The sequence below is a fragment of the Rhizoctonia solani genome, chromosome 2 (assembly GCF_016906535.1).
Source record: "Rhizoctonia solani chromosome 2, complete sequence".
NCBI lineage: Eukaryota > Fungi > Basidiomycota > Agaricomycetes > Cantharellales > Ceratobasidiaceae > Rhizoctonia > Rhizoctonia solani.
The window spans coordinates 1236584-1250019 of NC_057371.1; the positions used below are offsets into that span (position 1 = coordinate 1236584).

A 13436-nucleotide genomic window follows, 5' to 3' on the forward strand; every position below is an offset into this window, starting at 1 on the left:
AATACATTTATCGATCGACAACCGATTGTATTTTTCTACATTCCATGTCCATTGTTCTGGGATCATTCGTTAGCAATGCAGCCAGGACCGAGGTACAGAATCATCGATACTCCAATGGATGATTTAGATGAGAACCTTAGGAAAGGAGCCCGAACTCCCGATGGTGCCATCGCTTGTGAACACGAGGCCGAGGGTGTAAGTTCTTTTGGGGAGATCGTAACTGAACCCTGTGTCAGCACGAACGTGGGTCAGATCATCGCCTAGCCTCTATGCGCGCACTCGCATTGGATGCCTCCTTGAAGGATCCTGTCGCGTGAGTAGCATTCTAGACACAGAGGTAACCATGTCATCGATGTAGCTCAAGTGGATGCTATCTCCGAAGCAAATTAATGCTCTAAACAAAAGGGATACAGTGGGACCTCTTGATTCTGTACCCCCCCGACTCGATAGAAGCGGGGTTTTGCTTTTCCCGTGGTTATTTGAAATATAGTAGTGAATGCTTACGAATGCGTACAGCCACCGCTGAGTAAGACCGGCGTCCGTGGCTTGGACCGCCACCTGGATTAACGGCTATTGAGAGAAATTCAGAGAACGGCATAGAAATTTCAGAAATATATAAGCAGATACACCTGAGACTACCTAAGATACCATTATTTCTTGTCTTAAGCTTGTTCTTGGTGCCTCAAACCTCTAACTTGAAAAAATCTCGAGCCCCAAGGCGTCCCCGACCGCTTTCTGTCGCCGTCTCTGTGCAAGATAAAACCAAGCAGTCAAACCCCACGCTTAATGACAAACTACGCATTATAGATTACTACCGAGAGCATGAAGGCCTTCCTGGAGTTACTCAAGCCTCGGAAGTTCAACATTTCCGTATCGAATACCTTACTCTTAGCCAATCGACGCTCTCAAGTTACCTCTCTCGCGAGAAGGAGATTCGAGAATACATTGACAAGAACCCGAATCGACTAACATACAAGAAGCCTACTCGGGTTGCCCTCTCGCAAATCGAACTCGCGTTGACTGAGTGATTAAATGAGCGACTGCGCCGCGGCTTTCGATCGACTACTTTCCGCTCAAGAGCTAGCAGATGTTGATCGCGATGTTCAGACCGAGGAGGTTACTGACGAGATGATTATTCGACACGTCAGATCTATATTTAACTTATAGATTGTACTTAATATTGTTCGATTTTTTAATCATGTTTTTAATATACTTTCTGACTTGGTTAATGTATACGTATCTATTGTCATGTACTTCTGGGTTGTATGCACGGTGGTATTTCAAATGATTACATAGCCGCTTCTGTCTCTGTTTACACGTGTGGTCGTAAACCCCCCAGCTCAATAAAAGCACCATATCAAATATCCCATCAGCATCGTTTTAGAGGGGTTCCACTGTACATGCACCCCACCACTGAGAAGACGTGTGAGAATCAATTGATCCTATATCTTATAGGGGTTTAGCGGTAGATTTTCCGTATTGATGGCACCGTGCTGCTATACTAAGCGTCGGCATTATGCGAATTTAGTGGTCTCGTGGTTTTGAGCGGCAAAGAAGGCTATCATGGTGCTTATTGGGCTCGAACAAGCTACCTTCTTACAGGAAATTTTTAGATTGCGCAGCCAGGAAATAATGATGCCGGCACTCCTAACACCCCTATGTTGCCAAGCGAGCTCAAATGCTGTTCGACGACCAGATCGCATTCATTTGGTGTTTTGGACTCGTTTATCACGTGATCCTTTTCTTGCATCTACCGGCCAACCATTTGCTTTAGAAATTGCGTGACGGGATGAGAGAGTATGGCACCCAGGCGAGAGTTTACAGTGCCAGACACGAGCGGCTGCGTCCGACAAGATCCCACGGTTTCGAAGTCGGTCCGCCCGGCCGACCATATATCACTGGAAGGCTGCGGTCGCGTTCTGCTCCAACACAGAAGGGCGCAATGATCCAATGTCGATTCGGGACACATGGTGCTCACGCGACGTTAATATCAGCGTCATTACCCCCCGTAATCTCTAACCGGAGAAAGTCAGTGAGTTGAATGATTTCTCCTGATTCTATGCACACCTTGGACGAGTGGGTGACTCCAGTCTTAGCATGGAAATGCATTTATTTCTTGACTCAGATTGAAATCTAAATTGGAATAGATGCCCAATAGACTCACTTCTCAAGCGATGATTTGATTAGATAACCTTTGTGGTCATTGAATTTCAGTTTGTCAAGCCCGATTTAGGTCCAGAATCCGTCTTTCTGGCCGGAGTTTGCTGCCGATAGGCTGGCTGCAAGGCCAGCGCGTGTAAGAAATGTAGATATGCGCAATATAAGAAAGGCAAGTCCGATGACCTAAAGAGATACGCTTCGATGGCCAGGACCAATGGCCAAATGATAACTAGAGAATCCGAAATCTAAACCTACGACTGAATACTTCATTATGCGTCATCCCCACCAAAATTCGAGGGCGTCACAGATCCAGCATACACCCACCCGCGCTAGGACTAAAAACGAGCCACTACCCACATGACTTGATATCCAAGGCACAGCTCGGTCATTGGGGCGATTCTGCAACCAGGGAGCAGGGATGCGTGTGAATCATGTCCGGCGCGAAATAAAGAGCTTCGTCTCGGTTCGGGATAAATTGAAAATAAAATTGTGTGAAGTAGACCATGTGCATATGTGGGGCAGTAGCGTACGGAGCCCGGGTATAGTAACGGCAAGCGACTCAGTCATTCTGGTCCCGGAGCCGCGTTGAGACGGGCTCTATGCGCCCGGACCCGAATCACCGCAAGCCTGTGTACGGGAAATACCACTGTGCGCGGTTCTTCCTTTGAGACGAATCAGGTCCAGAATCAACGGAAGATGAGAATGTGTGAGCTGCTTTGGCGCGTTTGAGTGACAAATCGTATGTGTTGCCTATGGTTGCCCTGGAACGGTGGAGACCTAATTCTGCATATCTTATCGGTAAGGGGGACGCGGGGTGAGTTCGGACGCAGTGAGAGAACGGAGCGTTGATCACACGAGCCGTGCGCACGACTTGTGAAGCAGCAAATTGATGCTGGTACAGGGGGAGAGGGTGTACGGGGTCCCGTAGGGATCCTCCGTAGAATTGGATAGCACAAATTACGACTCTTGAACCCAACCGAGTCCTCTCTTCATCTCCATCTGCTGCCCAAGCGCGGCTTTTGCCCCGTCAACATTGCCTAGACACATATGAACCATACGTCCTCATGGCTAGATCCAAAAAGACACAGAGTGAGTTTTTGTCTCGAATTATTATGTGTAGATCATTCGTTATGGGTTGCACATTCTGCCGCGACTGAGGCTCGTGCTGGCACCTGTCGCTGAGTTGCCTGTTCCGAGCGGTGAGCTGACCGGTGTCATTGCATTTATTTGTCTGTGGTCATATACGTTGTCGGTCACCATGGGTCGTGTGCGCCCTGCAGATCGCCTCAAGACCCAGCGTGAGCATATACTACTTGTACTCGGACTGTACGCGAACATCGGGCTGACTGTGAAATTTAATTTTGCTTGTGTCTGTGCTTGTGTACGGCTACAACAGATCATTTCGAGACATCCCTACCTCACTCTCGCAAGATGTACGAGAGTGAAGACGAAGACATATGCCCAGTGTGCGAGGGCGAATGTACATGCAACAATATTACCGAGTCCGTCACCGCATACAGCTTTGAAGAATTCAACCGCCAGCAACAGCAATCCAAGGTGGCCTCGACCTCAGCTGCTGCCCGTCAAAAATTACGCCGGCGCTTCCCAAAGGATTCAGACCCTCTTCGTCAAAGGGCCTTGGGTCAGCGTCATACGCCACAGTCGTTACTTCTCCATCACCTGCCTCTAAAGTCGTCCCTCGTCTCCAGTCCTTGAAGCTCAAAATCCCTTCCCAGTCTAAGCACGATGCGGAACACACACTCTCCGACTCTTCCAACTCTACTATCGACGCACCCTCTGGTCCTCAACTCGCACGATTTAATCTCTCAAAACATCCTAATGGTGGAGCCTCTGGTTCTGTTACACCTCGACATGCACTCGACGACCGAATATCGCCTACCAATGCACCGGGCAAGGTGATCCCACCAAAAGTGATTGCCAAATCAAAAGGTAAAGGCAAGCAACCTATCGAACGCAAACCCGCACCCGTAACGAAAAAAGCAACATCCACAACCGTCAAGAAATCTACTGCCACTAATACTAAAAAGCCTACCCTCGTTAATTCCAAGAAACGAAAACTTGGTCGACCTCACAAGAAGCGCGTACGGGAAACGACGAGCGAGTCGAGTCTGAGCGACTTTGACGACTTTGACGAAGATGATTTCGTTCCGTTCCGTAGCTCTGGACAGACGCATCAAAAACAGGCGGTTAACGGTCCTGTCTCTGATTTCCCGACTTTTGTTAGCGCAAGCGTGTTTGGGGATTCCGAAGATGAGGTGGTTCTACCAGCTCGGATTCAGAAACAACGGGATTATTATTAAGTGGGGACAGTGAAGTAGAAGAGGAGGAGGAGATGATGATTGTCGCGGAGGAGAAAAAGGAGCAGCGCCGGAAATTCAAGGAGCTCATCATGAACGCCAATCACAAGAACCATATGGGAGGAGGAGCCGGTGGACAGCAATGGCAGATCAAGCCGCGTCGAAAAAGCGTCGAGGGCGAAGAATCTGTCGATGACCAGACGGATTCACAGTCAGGCGTGGGAGAAGAAGAAGACGAAGAAGACGACGACGATCCCGACGAAGACGATGCGGACGCGGAAGAACAGGCTGCCACTTGGTCGACCGACGACTCGGACGAAGATTTGTTCTTTGCAAATTTGTCGGATTCGTCCATCTCGTTCTCAGCGGACCAGGACGACGATGATGATAGCGAGACCGTTTCATCAACTGCTGACCTCGCTGAAGCGGCCTCTGCTGGGTTTCTTTCGGGGATGGGCATGCCTATGGTTGTGATGGACGATTTTGGAATGGAGCTAAGCCTTGGTAATGTGCTCAATGCGACCGATCTCGATCAAGAATTTGAACAACGTGCACGCGCTCAACTTGCCGAAGAGAAACGCACGCCTGGCCGTGAGACTGCTTCACCCGAGCTCGATGTCTTTAGTGCCGTCGATTATACCAAGGAAGCGCTCGATGCCGTTGACGGCCTCGAGATGGATCTTGATTCAGATGCGACCGAGTATGAAGAAGATTCTGACATGGACGGCGACACTACTGCGGATGAAATGGAACGCGGACGTACACCAGCGCGGTTCAGGTTCCCTACTCCCCCATCTATAAACCCACTCTCTACCTTTAGCCCTAGTCCGGCTGTTAGCCCCGTTGGATGGCGAGACTTTACGCCTACGCATTTCGCACCTCCGCTTTTCATGCGTGGGGCTGCGCCCGTGACGCCCCATGCGCGCGCTGCTTCGTTTGGCGGGTTTGGAGGGCTCGACTCGGCTCGTGCGCGGACTATCAGCGCGAGTGCGGTTCTCGTAAACGGGTCGGATGGATCTGTGTCTGCGTCCGAAGTGGGTGCTGCCCGACCTGTCATGGGTTCGTTCGGTCGCACGGGGGACCGTAGGCGGGCAGCAATCATCGATGGTAACGCAGCGGTTCCGAGTCCCTTTGCGGCCCGCAGAAGACGTTCCAACAGCTGGAAGAGCGGCAGAAAACACTTTGGCAGCAAGGTACACAAATTTGGGTGTATGCGCTAATTTTCCTGGCCTGGCTGACCAAGACTACTATTTGTAGAGTGACATCTTCCCCATGCTGGCTCGACGGGCTCGAGGCAACTCGAACGCGACTTCTGGCTCGACCCGCTCGTCGTTCCATTTCCCCATGACGGAAACTGAACTCGATATGGACATGGACATGGACGAGTCGTGCACCGAGCCCTTTGAACTTGATGACGTGCTCGATTTTTCAAATGTGTCGGACGATCTTTCTCACCACCCGCCGAATCCCTTTGATAGTCCTATTGACGAAGGCGAGTCGCATTTACGGAGTCTGGACCGATGGGACCGTGTCCCGATGGGCACATTTAGACGTACACGCGAGACGCATGACGCTGGTGCGGTACCAAATGTTAGTACACCGGACGGGTTCTCGTACGGCGCTACTCCTGGCGGTTCATGGAAAGGTGGAGTGCTTTGGGTGGAGGACTGAGTGTGTTGGGTGAAGGGAAAGAAATGTTGGGCCCGGTAGAAGATAGTCTTGGAAACTCTGAAGACGTTGGGCAAAAGGGTCGGGTCGAAAAAGCCATGTCGCGCAAGGAGCGACGGCATCGCAAGAAGCGTGAGGCGGCATCGACGCATGTGCCAACCAAGTCATTTATCACACCCCCGCCGCTGCCGCTTCCGTCTCGCAAACAATAATTAAATTTGTGGCTGGGCTAATTATTACTTCGAGTTTTGGATTTGATTTGAATTTTTCTTTTTTTGTATTCAAGCTAGTGTTTTTATTTTTCCTGTTTTTGTTTGTAGCAATCCATGTGTTACCAGTTGCGTTACCGGCGCTTGTGGGGGGTTACAAAGCGTAAACTATGCAGGACTGGAAGGTATTTGACAAGGGAGAGCGGCGGTTGTGTCCTGAACCGACGACGACGTGCTCGATGGCAGGAAGGATGCGCAATTGAGCAGTAGAATGACGAACGATAAGCGCACCCGGAGCCAGCAAGAGACCGCGACCGAGAACGAGCCCACAGTGACCGCATCCGACGTTCCATCGCCCCCGCGCACAAGAGCACGTGCAGCGGCAAGCACACAACTCACGGCCCCAACAGCCTCTTCCGCAGCGTCTAACCTCTCCCAGACAACGACGACAGTCCCTCCATCCTCCTCCCCCCAGACCCGTCGCAGGGACAAAGGCAAGAACAAGCAATCCGACGACCCACGTCCGGCAAAGCGGTAGGCAAAACGATCCACTGTTGTGGCTATTCTGGCTGACTTGCTGATTAATATTGCATTTTCGCTGGAATTATGACAGCCCCCGTCGTAGTGCTCCCGCGGCTACCCCATCGACCTCGAACGGCATTACCATCAACGAGCCCAAGCGCGACTCAAAAGGCAAGAAACGTGCGGCCCCAGACCCCGACTCAGACGACCCCGCCACCTCCACAAAGAAACACAAGTCCCCTTACTCACTCCGTAATCGGACTTCTCTCCCCAATCTGAAGTCTACTACCACCATGTCCCGCAAGAACAGGTCAGTCGATCCTTTTCATCTCTGATCCATCCTCACCGATCTCCCAGAGCGACTCGCAAGTCCACCGGCAAGTCGACACGGGGTGTGTACATCAAGTGATATCACTTGTTACCTGCCACTAACATACTATAGATGACGAGGCGCTTGACTTAGCCGGAGACAGCCGTCCGGAAGATGAGCATGCCGAGAGTTCCCGAAACGATACAGCACCCGAACGCAATGATAGCGACGAAGAAGATGACGACGAAGATACGGGCGATGAAGACGAAGAGAATGAGGGAGAGCCTAACTCGTCCGCACTAGGCAATCAGTCAGGTTTGGATGACTCGGCTGTATCCGCTTTGTTTAGTGCCGACTTTCGTGCACTCGGGTCGTACATGCTCTCGCTCTCGACCCGTCTCAAAACCATTCTCAACAATATCAAGCCCTCTGCCAGTCCCACAGTTCGTCTGATGGCCCTCCAGGAACTCAGTGAGATTCTCAGCATGAGCACAGAGGATACCCTAGCGGGATACTTCCAGGTAGATTCATTCGTGGGAGAACTAGTTAGGATTATGGGAGGCAAGGATACGGGTGGTGATGACGATGATGAAGCGGTCAACGAAGACGATGAAGATGCGTCTCTCGCTGCTGCACTCGCTCTCAGTGCCGGTGGCTTCCCGGGAGACGATAACCTTGAAGCCCAAGTATTGGCTTGCAGGTGTCTTGCCAACCTTATGGAAGCCCTTCCTGGCTGCGCCCATACTGTCGTTTACCATGGCGCTGTCCCCGTTCTATGCAGCAAGCTTATCGACATTCAATACATTGACCTCGCAGAACAGACCCTGAGCGTACGTAGTCCTTTGGGTTTGACATATAGTCTTTATTCACGCCACATATACAGACGCTCGAAAAAATATCAGAAGAATATCCTAGTGCCATTGTACGCGAGGGTGGTTTGGCGGCCCTACTCAATTTCCTTGACTTTTTCTCGACAAATGTCCAACGGACCGCCCTACAAGCCGCTGCAAATTGCTGCCGTAACGTCAGCATCGATAATTACAATATGGTCAAGGACGTCTTCCCCATTATTCGTACTGTTCTTGGATACGCCGATCCCCGACTGGTCGAGCACGCATCCCTATGCGTCATCCGGACCATTGAGAGCTTTAGGTCCCATCCGGAGCTTCTCGAAGGTCTTGTTGACCCAGCCCTTCTCCGTGCGCTGATGTCGGCCGCAGTTAGCCCTGGTACATTCACACTCGTCCTGCGCGCGCTTTCCAGTGCTACCAAATCAAGCCCGAAAATCGCACTGTCCTTATTAGAAGCAGACGTTGCAGGTACCCTCTATCAAATTCTGACAGGAACCGTGCCTCCCGCCGATCCGACCGACCCGTGTGGCGGCACAGATGCCGTGGCGGCGGCCGCGGCACTCACAGATATGGCTGTTATGCAAAACTTAGCACATCGCCCCAAGGACCAAGTCGAGGAGGCTTTGAGCTTAGTTTCTGAGCTCATGCCGCCACTTCCTAGAGGTGTGTATCTGTCTCCTATCTCTAAAGTTTCTCGATTGATCCTTACGTATGACTGGGTAATCATAGATGGCGTGTTTGATCACCGCGCATATTCTGAAAAGGCATTGGCTAGGATGGTCAAGGCCAAGATCAAATCGTTGAAGAGTTCACGAACGAGTTCGAATGCTGGGCCGAGTACGAGTACTAACCCAGAACCGATGGATATCACACCAGACGACCCTGGCGCCGCGACTCCTGTTGCGGCGCCGGGCTCTGCTACACCTGTTGCAAGGCCTGGGTCACCAGTACACGCCCCAACTCCACCCTTCCAACCCGGTTCACCTGTGATCCGGCCAATTTCGCCAACCGCACAACCCATTCCCACTTTGAGTCGCACGGAACTGTTGAGGTCCAAGCCCGAACTTATCAACCGGTATATGCGCTTGATGGTACCTGTGCTGGTTGACGTGTATGCTGCCAGTGTGGCAACTCAGACCAGGAGCAAGTCTTTGACGGGAATTCTGAAAGCTATTAGTTTCTCAGAGGGAGAGGAAGTCAACGCGGTACTCAAGGCAAGTTTTCCCCTCGAACTTTCTAGAACTGAATTAATCGTTATTGGTGAATAGAGTGTATCGATCGCAACTTTTGTTGGCTCCATATTGTCGTCGCGCGACTATCCAGCGCTTGCCATCTGCGCACTTCAACTCGTAGAATTACTGTTGACAAAGGCACCTAACGTATACAAGCCCGCACTCCGACGGGAGGGTGTACTCCACGAGATCGAGGTTCTGACTGAGCGACAACTTACCACCAAGGCCAAAGAGAAGTCGGAGAGTAGCAGAGGCGAGGCTGCCAAACAAGAAACCAAAAACGAGGGGTCGTCCCCAGCACCTGAGCCCGCTTCCGAGCGAGATGAATCACCCCGGCCTATGATACCTATTCCTGTCAAGCGCTCGTCCAGCACCGTACTCGATCCCCAGGATGCAATCACTTTACGCGCCAAGGTCGTTCGATTCAAGTACTTGTCCGGTGCAGAGGAGAATGCGGCCGACCCTGTATTCGAGAAGTTGCGTGGCTTATTGGCTACACTTCGCGATACTGGAGCGGCTGAGGCCGAGTTAAAAGACGCACTGAAGGATATTGCAGCCATGTTTGGTATTGGTGGAGGAGCAAGCATATCAAGCTATGAGCTATTGAAGAGTGGGCTTGTGGATGGGCTGTTACAATTTACCACCGACCCTGCACTTACATGTAAGTTTGAACTACTACCCGGGACCTGGGTTATCGCTGACTAATTTGGTTGTAGTGGATGTAGCAACCCGTCAGCAGATGGTGGCTCAAGCGTTTTCCCCCCGCTCGTCCAAGGGTACAGACTCGCCCTCGGGATCTCCTATGGCAGTTCTGGTCAAGAAGTTGCAAGAGAGTTTGACAAGAATCGAAAACTTTGAAGTAGTGACTGTATCCCCTGGCGCTGAAGGTGAGTCCTTGTGGTTGGTCACATAAAGTACAACCAATAACTCAATTATCTACTACTTAGCATCCAGGCGAAACTCTCCCTCAATGCTTGCTCGTCAACTTCGCCTTCGAATTGTTGCCGAAGAAGGAACCGATGCTCCTCGATCGTGCACCAATATTGTTGTTTCAATTCATGCCATCGCCACTTTCCAAGCACTCAACGATTACCTACGTCCACGAGTGGCTGGCGCCCTTGCAGGAATGGGTGCAGGTAGCTCCAGGTTGTCTGGTGTTTTGGCAGCATTCGCAGCTGCGGCTGGTTTGCCAGCTGGAGCACTAAGCCGAGTTGCTGCTGCATCAAGCGGAGCGGGCCCAAGTTCAACAAGCGCTACCGCCGGTTCAAGTTCAGGATCCACTTCTACTCCCACCATCGGAAGGAGACGAAGCCAACGACTAAAAGCGAAGGATAGCGCTGCAGCAGATGAGAACAATACTTCACCAACGACGGAAACTTTACCCACAGTTGAAGCATTGCCGAGTGCTCCTGCTGCCTCATCTTCCGCGGCCGCCGAGTCTATGCTTGCTGCTTTGACATCGGGTGCTGATGCTGGGCTCCCAATGCTTGGTAGTGAGGACTTTGACATGGAGCATGCCGAGGACATGTTGAACGAAGACTTGGAGGCTGAGGTATGGTTTTGGTTTAGATGAACCAGCCGTGATTGCTGAGTCGAAATTTGCGTATAGTTTTATGAAGAAGATATGGAACCTCAGCAAGGGTCTCCGGACAAGACGGTATCTGTATCCTTGAACGACGGTATGTTCGATCGGACGCTGGGCCCACATTGTAACTAACGGATCGTACAGATGGTACAAAAGTCGAAGCACAGACGCCCGATGGGACGCGCGTTGCCACACCCAATCCGAGCGCAGCTGAACGTCAGACTACGACCCCTTCGTCATCGTCCAAGTTCTCGTACGCTGCGGCCCTCAAGGCCAAGCCTACTGACTGGCACCTCGAATTCTCGATGGATGGACACGTACTGCCCCTCGATACTACGATCTACGGTGCAGTTCATCATCACGAAGCTCGTCGTGCAGCTGCTTCGGGATCGACATCAGGATCAAATGTGGCTAGCCTGACTGCGCCATCCCTATGGCAAGGCGTCTACACCGTGAAGTACAGGAAGGTGCCTGGGCCGCCGCCCACTCAACCCACGGCTCGAGTCGAGACAGTATCAACCTCCGAGAGTACACTTAGTGCCGATTTGCCGCATACTCAGATTCTCCGTCTGCTACGAGTATTACACAAGATGAACTTGAGGGTCAAGGACAAGATGTTCACGGACACAACTGCTGCTGTTCTTGCTGAGAGTGCTTTCATAAACAATAAATTGACGGCCAAGTTGACTAGGCAGCTCGAAGAACCAATGATCGTGGCAAGGTAGGCACACTGCTTCTTCCTATCACCATCACTAACGCCTGTGTATTTTTCCAGTCAATGTCTCCCTGATTGGGCAATCGAACTTCCGCAGCAGTACCACTTCTTGTTCCCCTTCTCTACCCGCTTCTCTTTCCTTCAGTCCACATCCTTTGGCTATGCCCGCCTTATCACCAAATGGCAGTCCCAACAACAACGCACGTCAGACTCTTCACGCCGTGACGACGCCTTTGGATATCTTGGTCGCCTGCAACGCCAAAAGGTGCGCATCTCGCGACACCATATCCTCGAATCAGCCGTCAAGGTTCTCGAATTGTACGGTTCGAGTTCCAGCGTGCTTGAGGTTGAGTACTTTGAAGAAGTCGGAACTGGACTCGGGCCGACTCTAGAATTCTATTCGTTGGTCTCCAAGGAGTTTGCGAGGCGTGAACTCAAGATGTGGAGGGACGCGGATTCGAGTGTCGAGGGCCCATACGTGCAACGCCCACTGGGGTTGTTCCCGTCCCCTGAGATCAAATTGGAGGCTAAGTGCGTACCCTTAACATCAGTCGTTCGTGGAGCGCTGATCGTTCGTCTAGGTTGACCAAACTATGGTCCATTCTTGGCCAATTTGTTGGAAAAGCACTATTGGACTCGCGGATCATCGATATGTCCTTCAATAGTTTGTTCTTGAAGTACATCTTGAACGAGGAGGTCCCACTGACGATTGCCAGCCTGAAAGTGAGTAGCTATCCGATCTTTGAATTGTTCGCAGAATGCTAATCTTGTCGCCTATAGTTGGTTGATCCTACACTCGCCAATTCACTGTCCAAGCTCCAGGCATATGGTGTTGCCCGTCGCGAGATCGAGAACAATATCAGCATGTCTCCGTCTGAAAAGGAGGCCGCCTTGAGTGATCTTACTATCCATGGTGCCCATCTCGAAGACTTGGCCCTGGACTTTACTGTTCCTGGGTATGACATTGAACTCAAGGTGAGCACCGAATGCAAGCATAATTTGAGTGCTGATGCTAACATGTATTCTGTCCAGCCGGGTGGTAGGGATATTTCTGTGACAAACTCAAATGTGGAAGAATACGTACGCGAAGTAATCGATGTCGTGATTGGCCGAGGCGTACAGAGTCAAGTACAAGCATTCCGTACCGGATTCTCCAAAGTTTTTGCAGTGACAGACCTTCAAAGTTTCTCATCGGAGGAGTTGGATTTGCTATTTGGTAACGCAGATGAAGATTGGAGCACCGAAAGTGAGTATTCTTGTGGGAGAGCATTGTTTAGCGAAGTAATGACATTTCTTGAATAGCTTTGACCGACGCACTCAAAGCCGATCATGGTTTTAATGTCGACAGTGGTGCCATCCGTGATCTTATTGGTATCATGACTTCATACGACGAACCTACCCGACGAGCGTTCCTACAATTCATCACCGGAAGTCCAAAATTACCGATTGGTGGCTTCCGTGGGCTCAGCCCCCAACTGACCGTCGTCCGCAAACCTCACGAGGCACCTCTCAAGGCCGACGACTACTTGCCAAGCGTGATGACATGCGTCAACTACCTTAAACTGCCAGAATACAGTGCGAAGAGCGTGATGGAGGCTCGCCTTAAGACAGCGATGATGGAGGGTGGTGGAAGCTTCCATTTGTCATAGACGAAGACTTTTTTGTGAGCATGGTGGTAATTCAGTATTGCTATCTTTTTGAAGTGTAAACATCATTCCGCGTGTTCTATATTTCTGCAATTATGAGTATCTTCTACCTTTACACTGTTCAAAATTTTCTTGAGGCCGAGATCCTCGGTGTGCCAGTTTGATTGGCTGTGTTCATTTATATCTGACGATGGAATCGAGACTAGATTATTGTTGTCCG

The 13436-nt window shown here is 51.0% G+C and overlaps 4 protein-coding genes across 4 annotated transcripts; all 4 read left to right on the forward strand.

Annotated features, from left to right (window-relative positions):
• Nucleotides 1-114: 114 nt before the first annotated feature.
• RhiXN_04992 (tigger transposable element-derived protein 6) lies at nt 115-1028 on the forward strand (the record flags this gene model as incomplete). The annotated part of the gene is made up of 3 exons (XM_043324808.1): nt 115-195; nt 237-313; nt 719-1028. 3 exons carry the CDS (start codon nt 115-117, stop codon nt 1026-1028), a joined length of 468 nt encoding a protein of 155 aa, XP_043177227.1.
• A 2563-nt stretch (nt 1029-3591) lies between these two features.
• On the forward strand, nt 3592-4481 carry RhiXN_04993 (uncharacterized protein; the record flags this gene model as incomplete). Its single annotated transcript, XM_043324809.1, has 2 exons — nt 3592-3802; nt 3853-4481. The coding sequence occupies 2 exons, from the start codon at nt 3592-3594 to the stop codon at nt 4479-4481; spliced, it is 840 nt and encodes a 279-aa protein (XP_043177228.1).
• Nucleotides 4482-4513: 32 nt separating this feature from the next.
• Nucleotides 4514-6358, forward strand: RhiXN_04994 (uncharacterized protein; the record flags this gene model as incomplete). The annotated part of the gene is made up of 3 exons (XM_043324810.1): nt 4514-5671; nt 5736-6111; nt 6165-6358. The coding sequence occupies 3 exons, from the start codon at nt 4514-4516 to the stop codon at nt 6356-6358; spliced, it is 1728 nt and encodes a 575-aa protein (XP_043177229.1).
• A 268-nt stretch (nt 6359-6626) lies between these two features.
• On the forward strand, nt 6627-13219 carry RhiXN_04995 (HECT-domain (ubiquitin-transferase); the record flags this gene model as incomplete). Its single annotated transcript, XM_043324811.1, has 15 exons — nt 6627-6889; nt 6969-7187; nt 7235-7269; nt 7320-8017; nt 8071-9243; nt 9307-9931; nt 9987-10157; nt 10218-10822; nt 10880-10949; nt 11000-11576; nt 11631-12101; nt 12152-12293; nt 12351-12545; nt 12603-12816; nt 12873-13219. 15 exons carry the CDS (start codon nt 6627-6629, stop codon nt 13217-13219), a joined length of 5805 nt encoding a protein of 1934 aa, XP_043177230.1.
• Nucleotides 13220-13436: the final 217 nt, after the last annotated feature.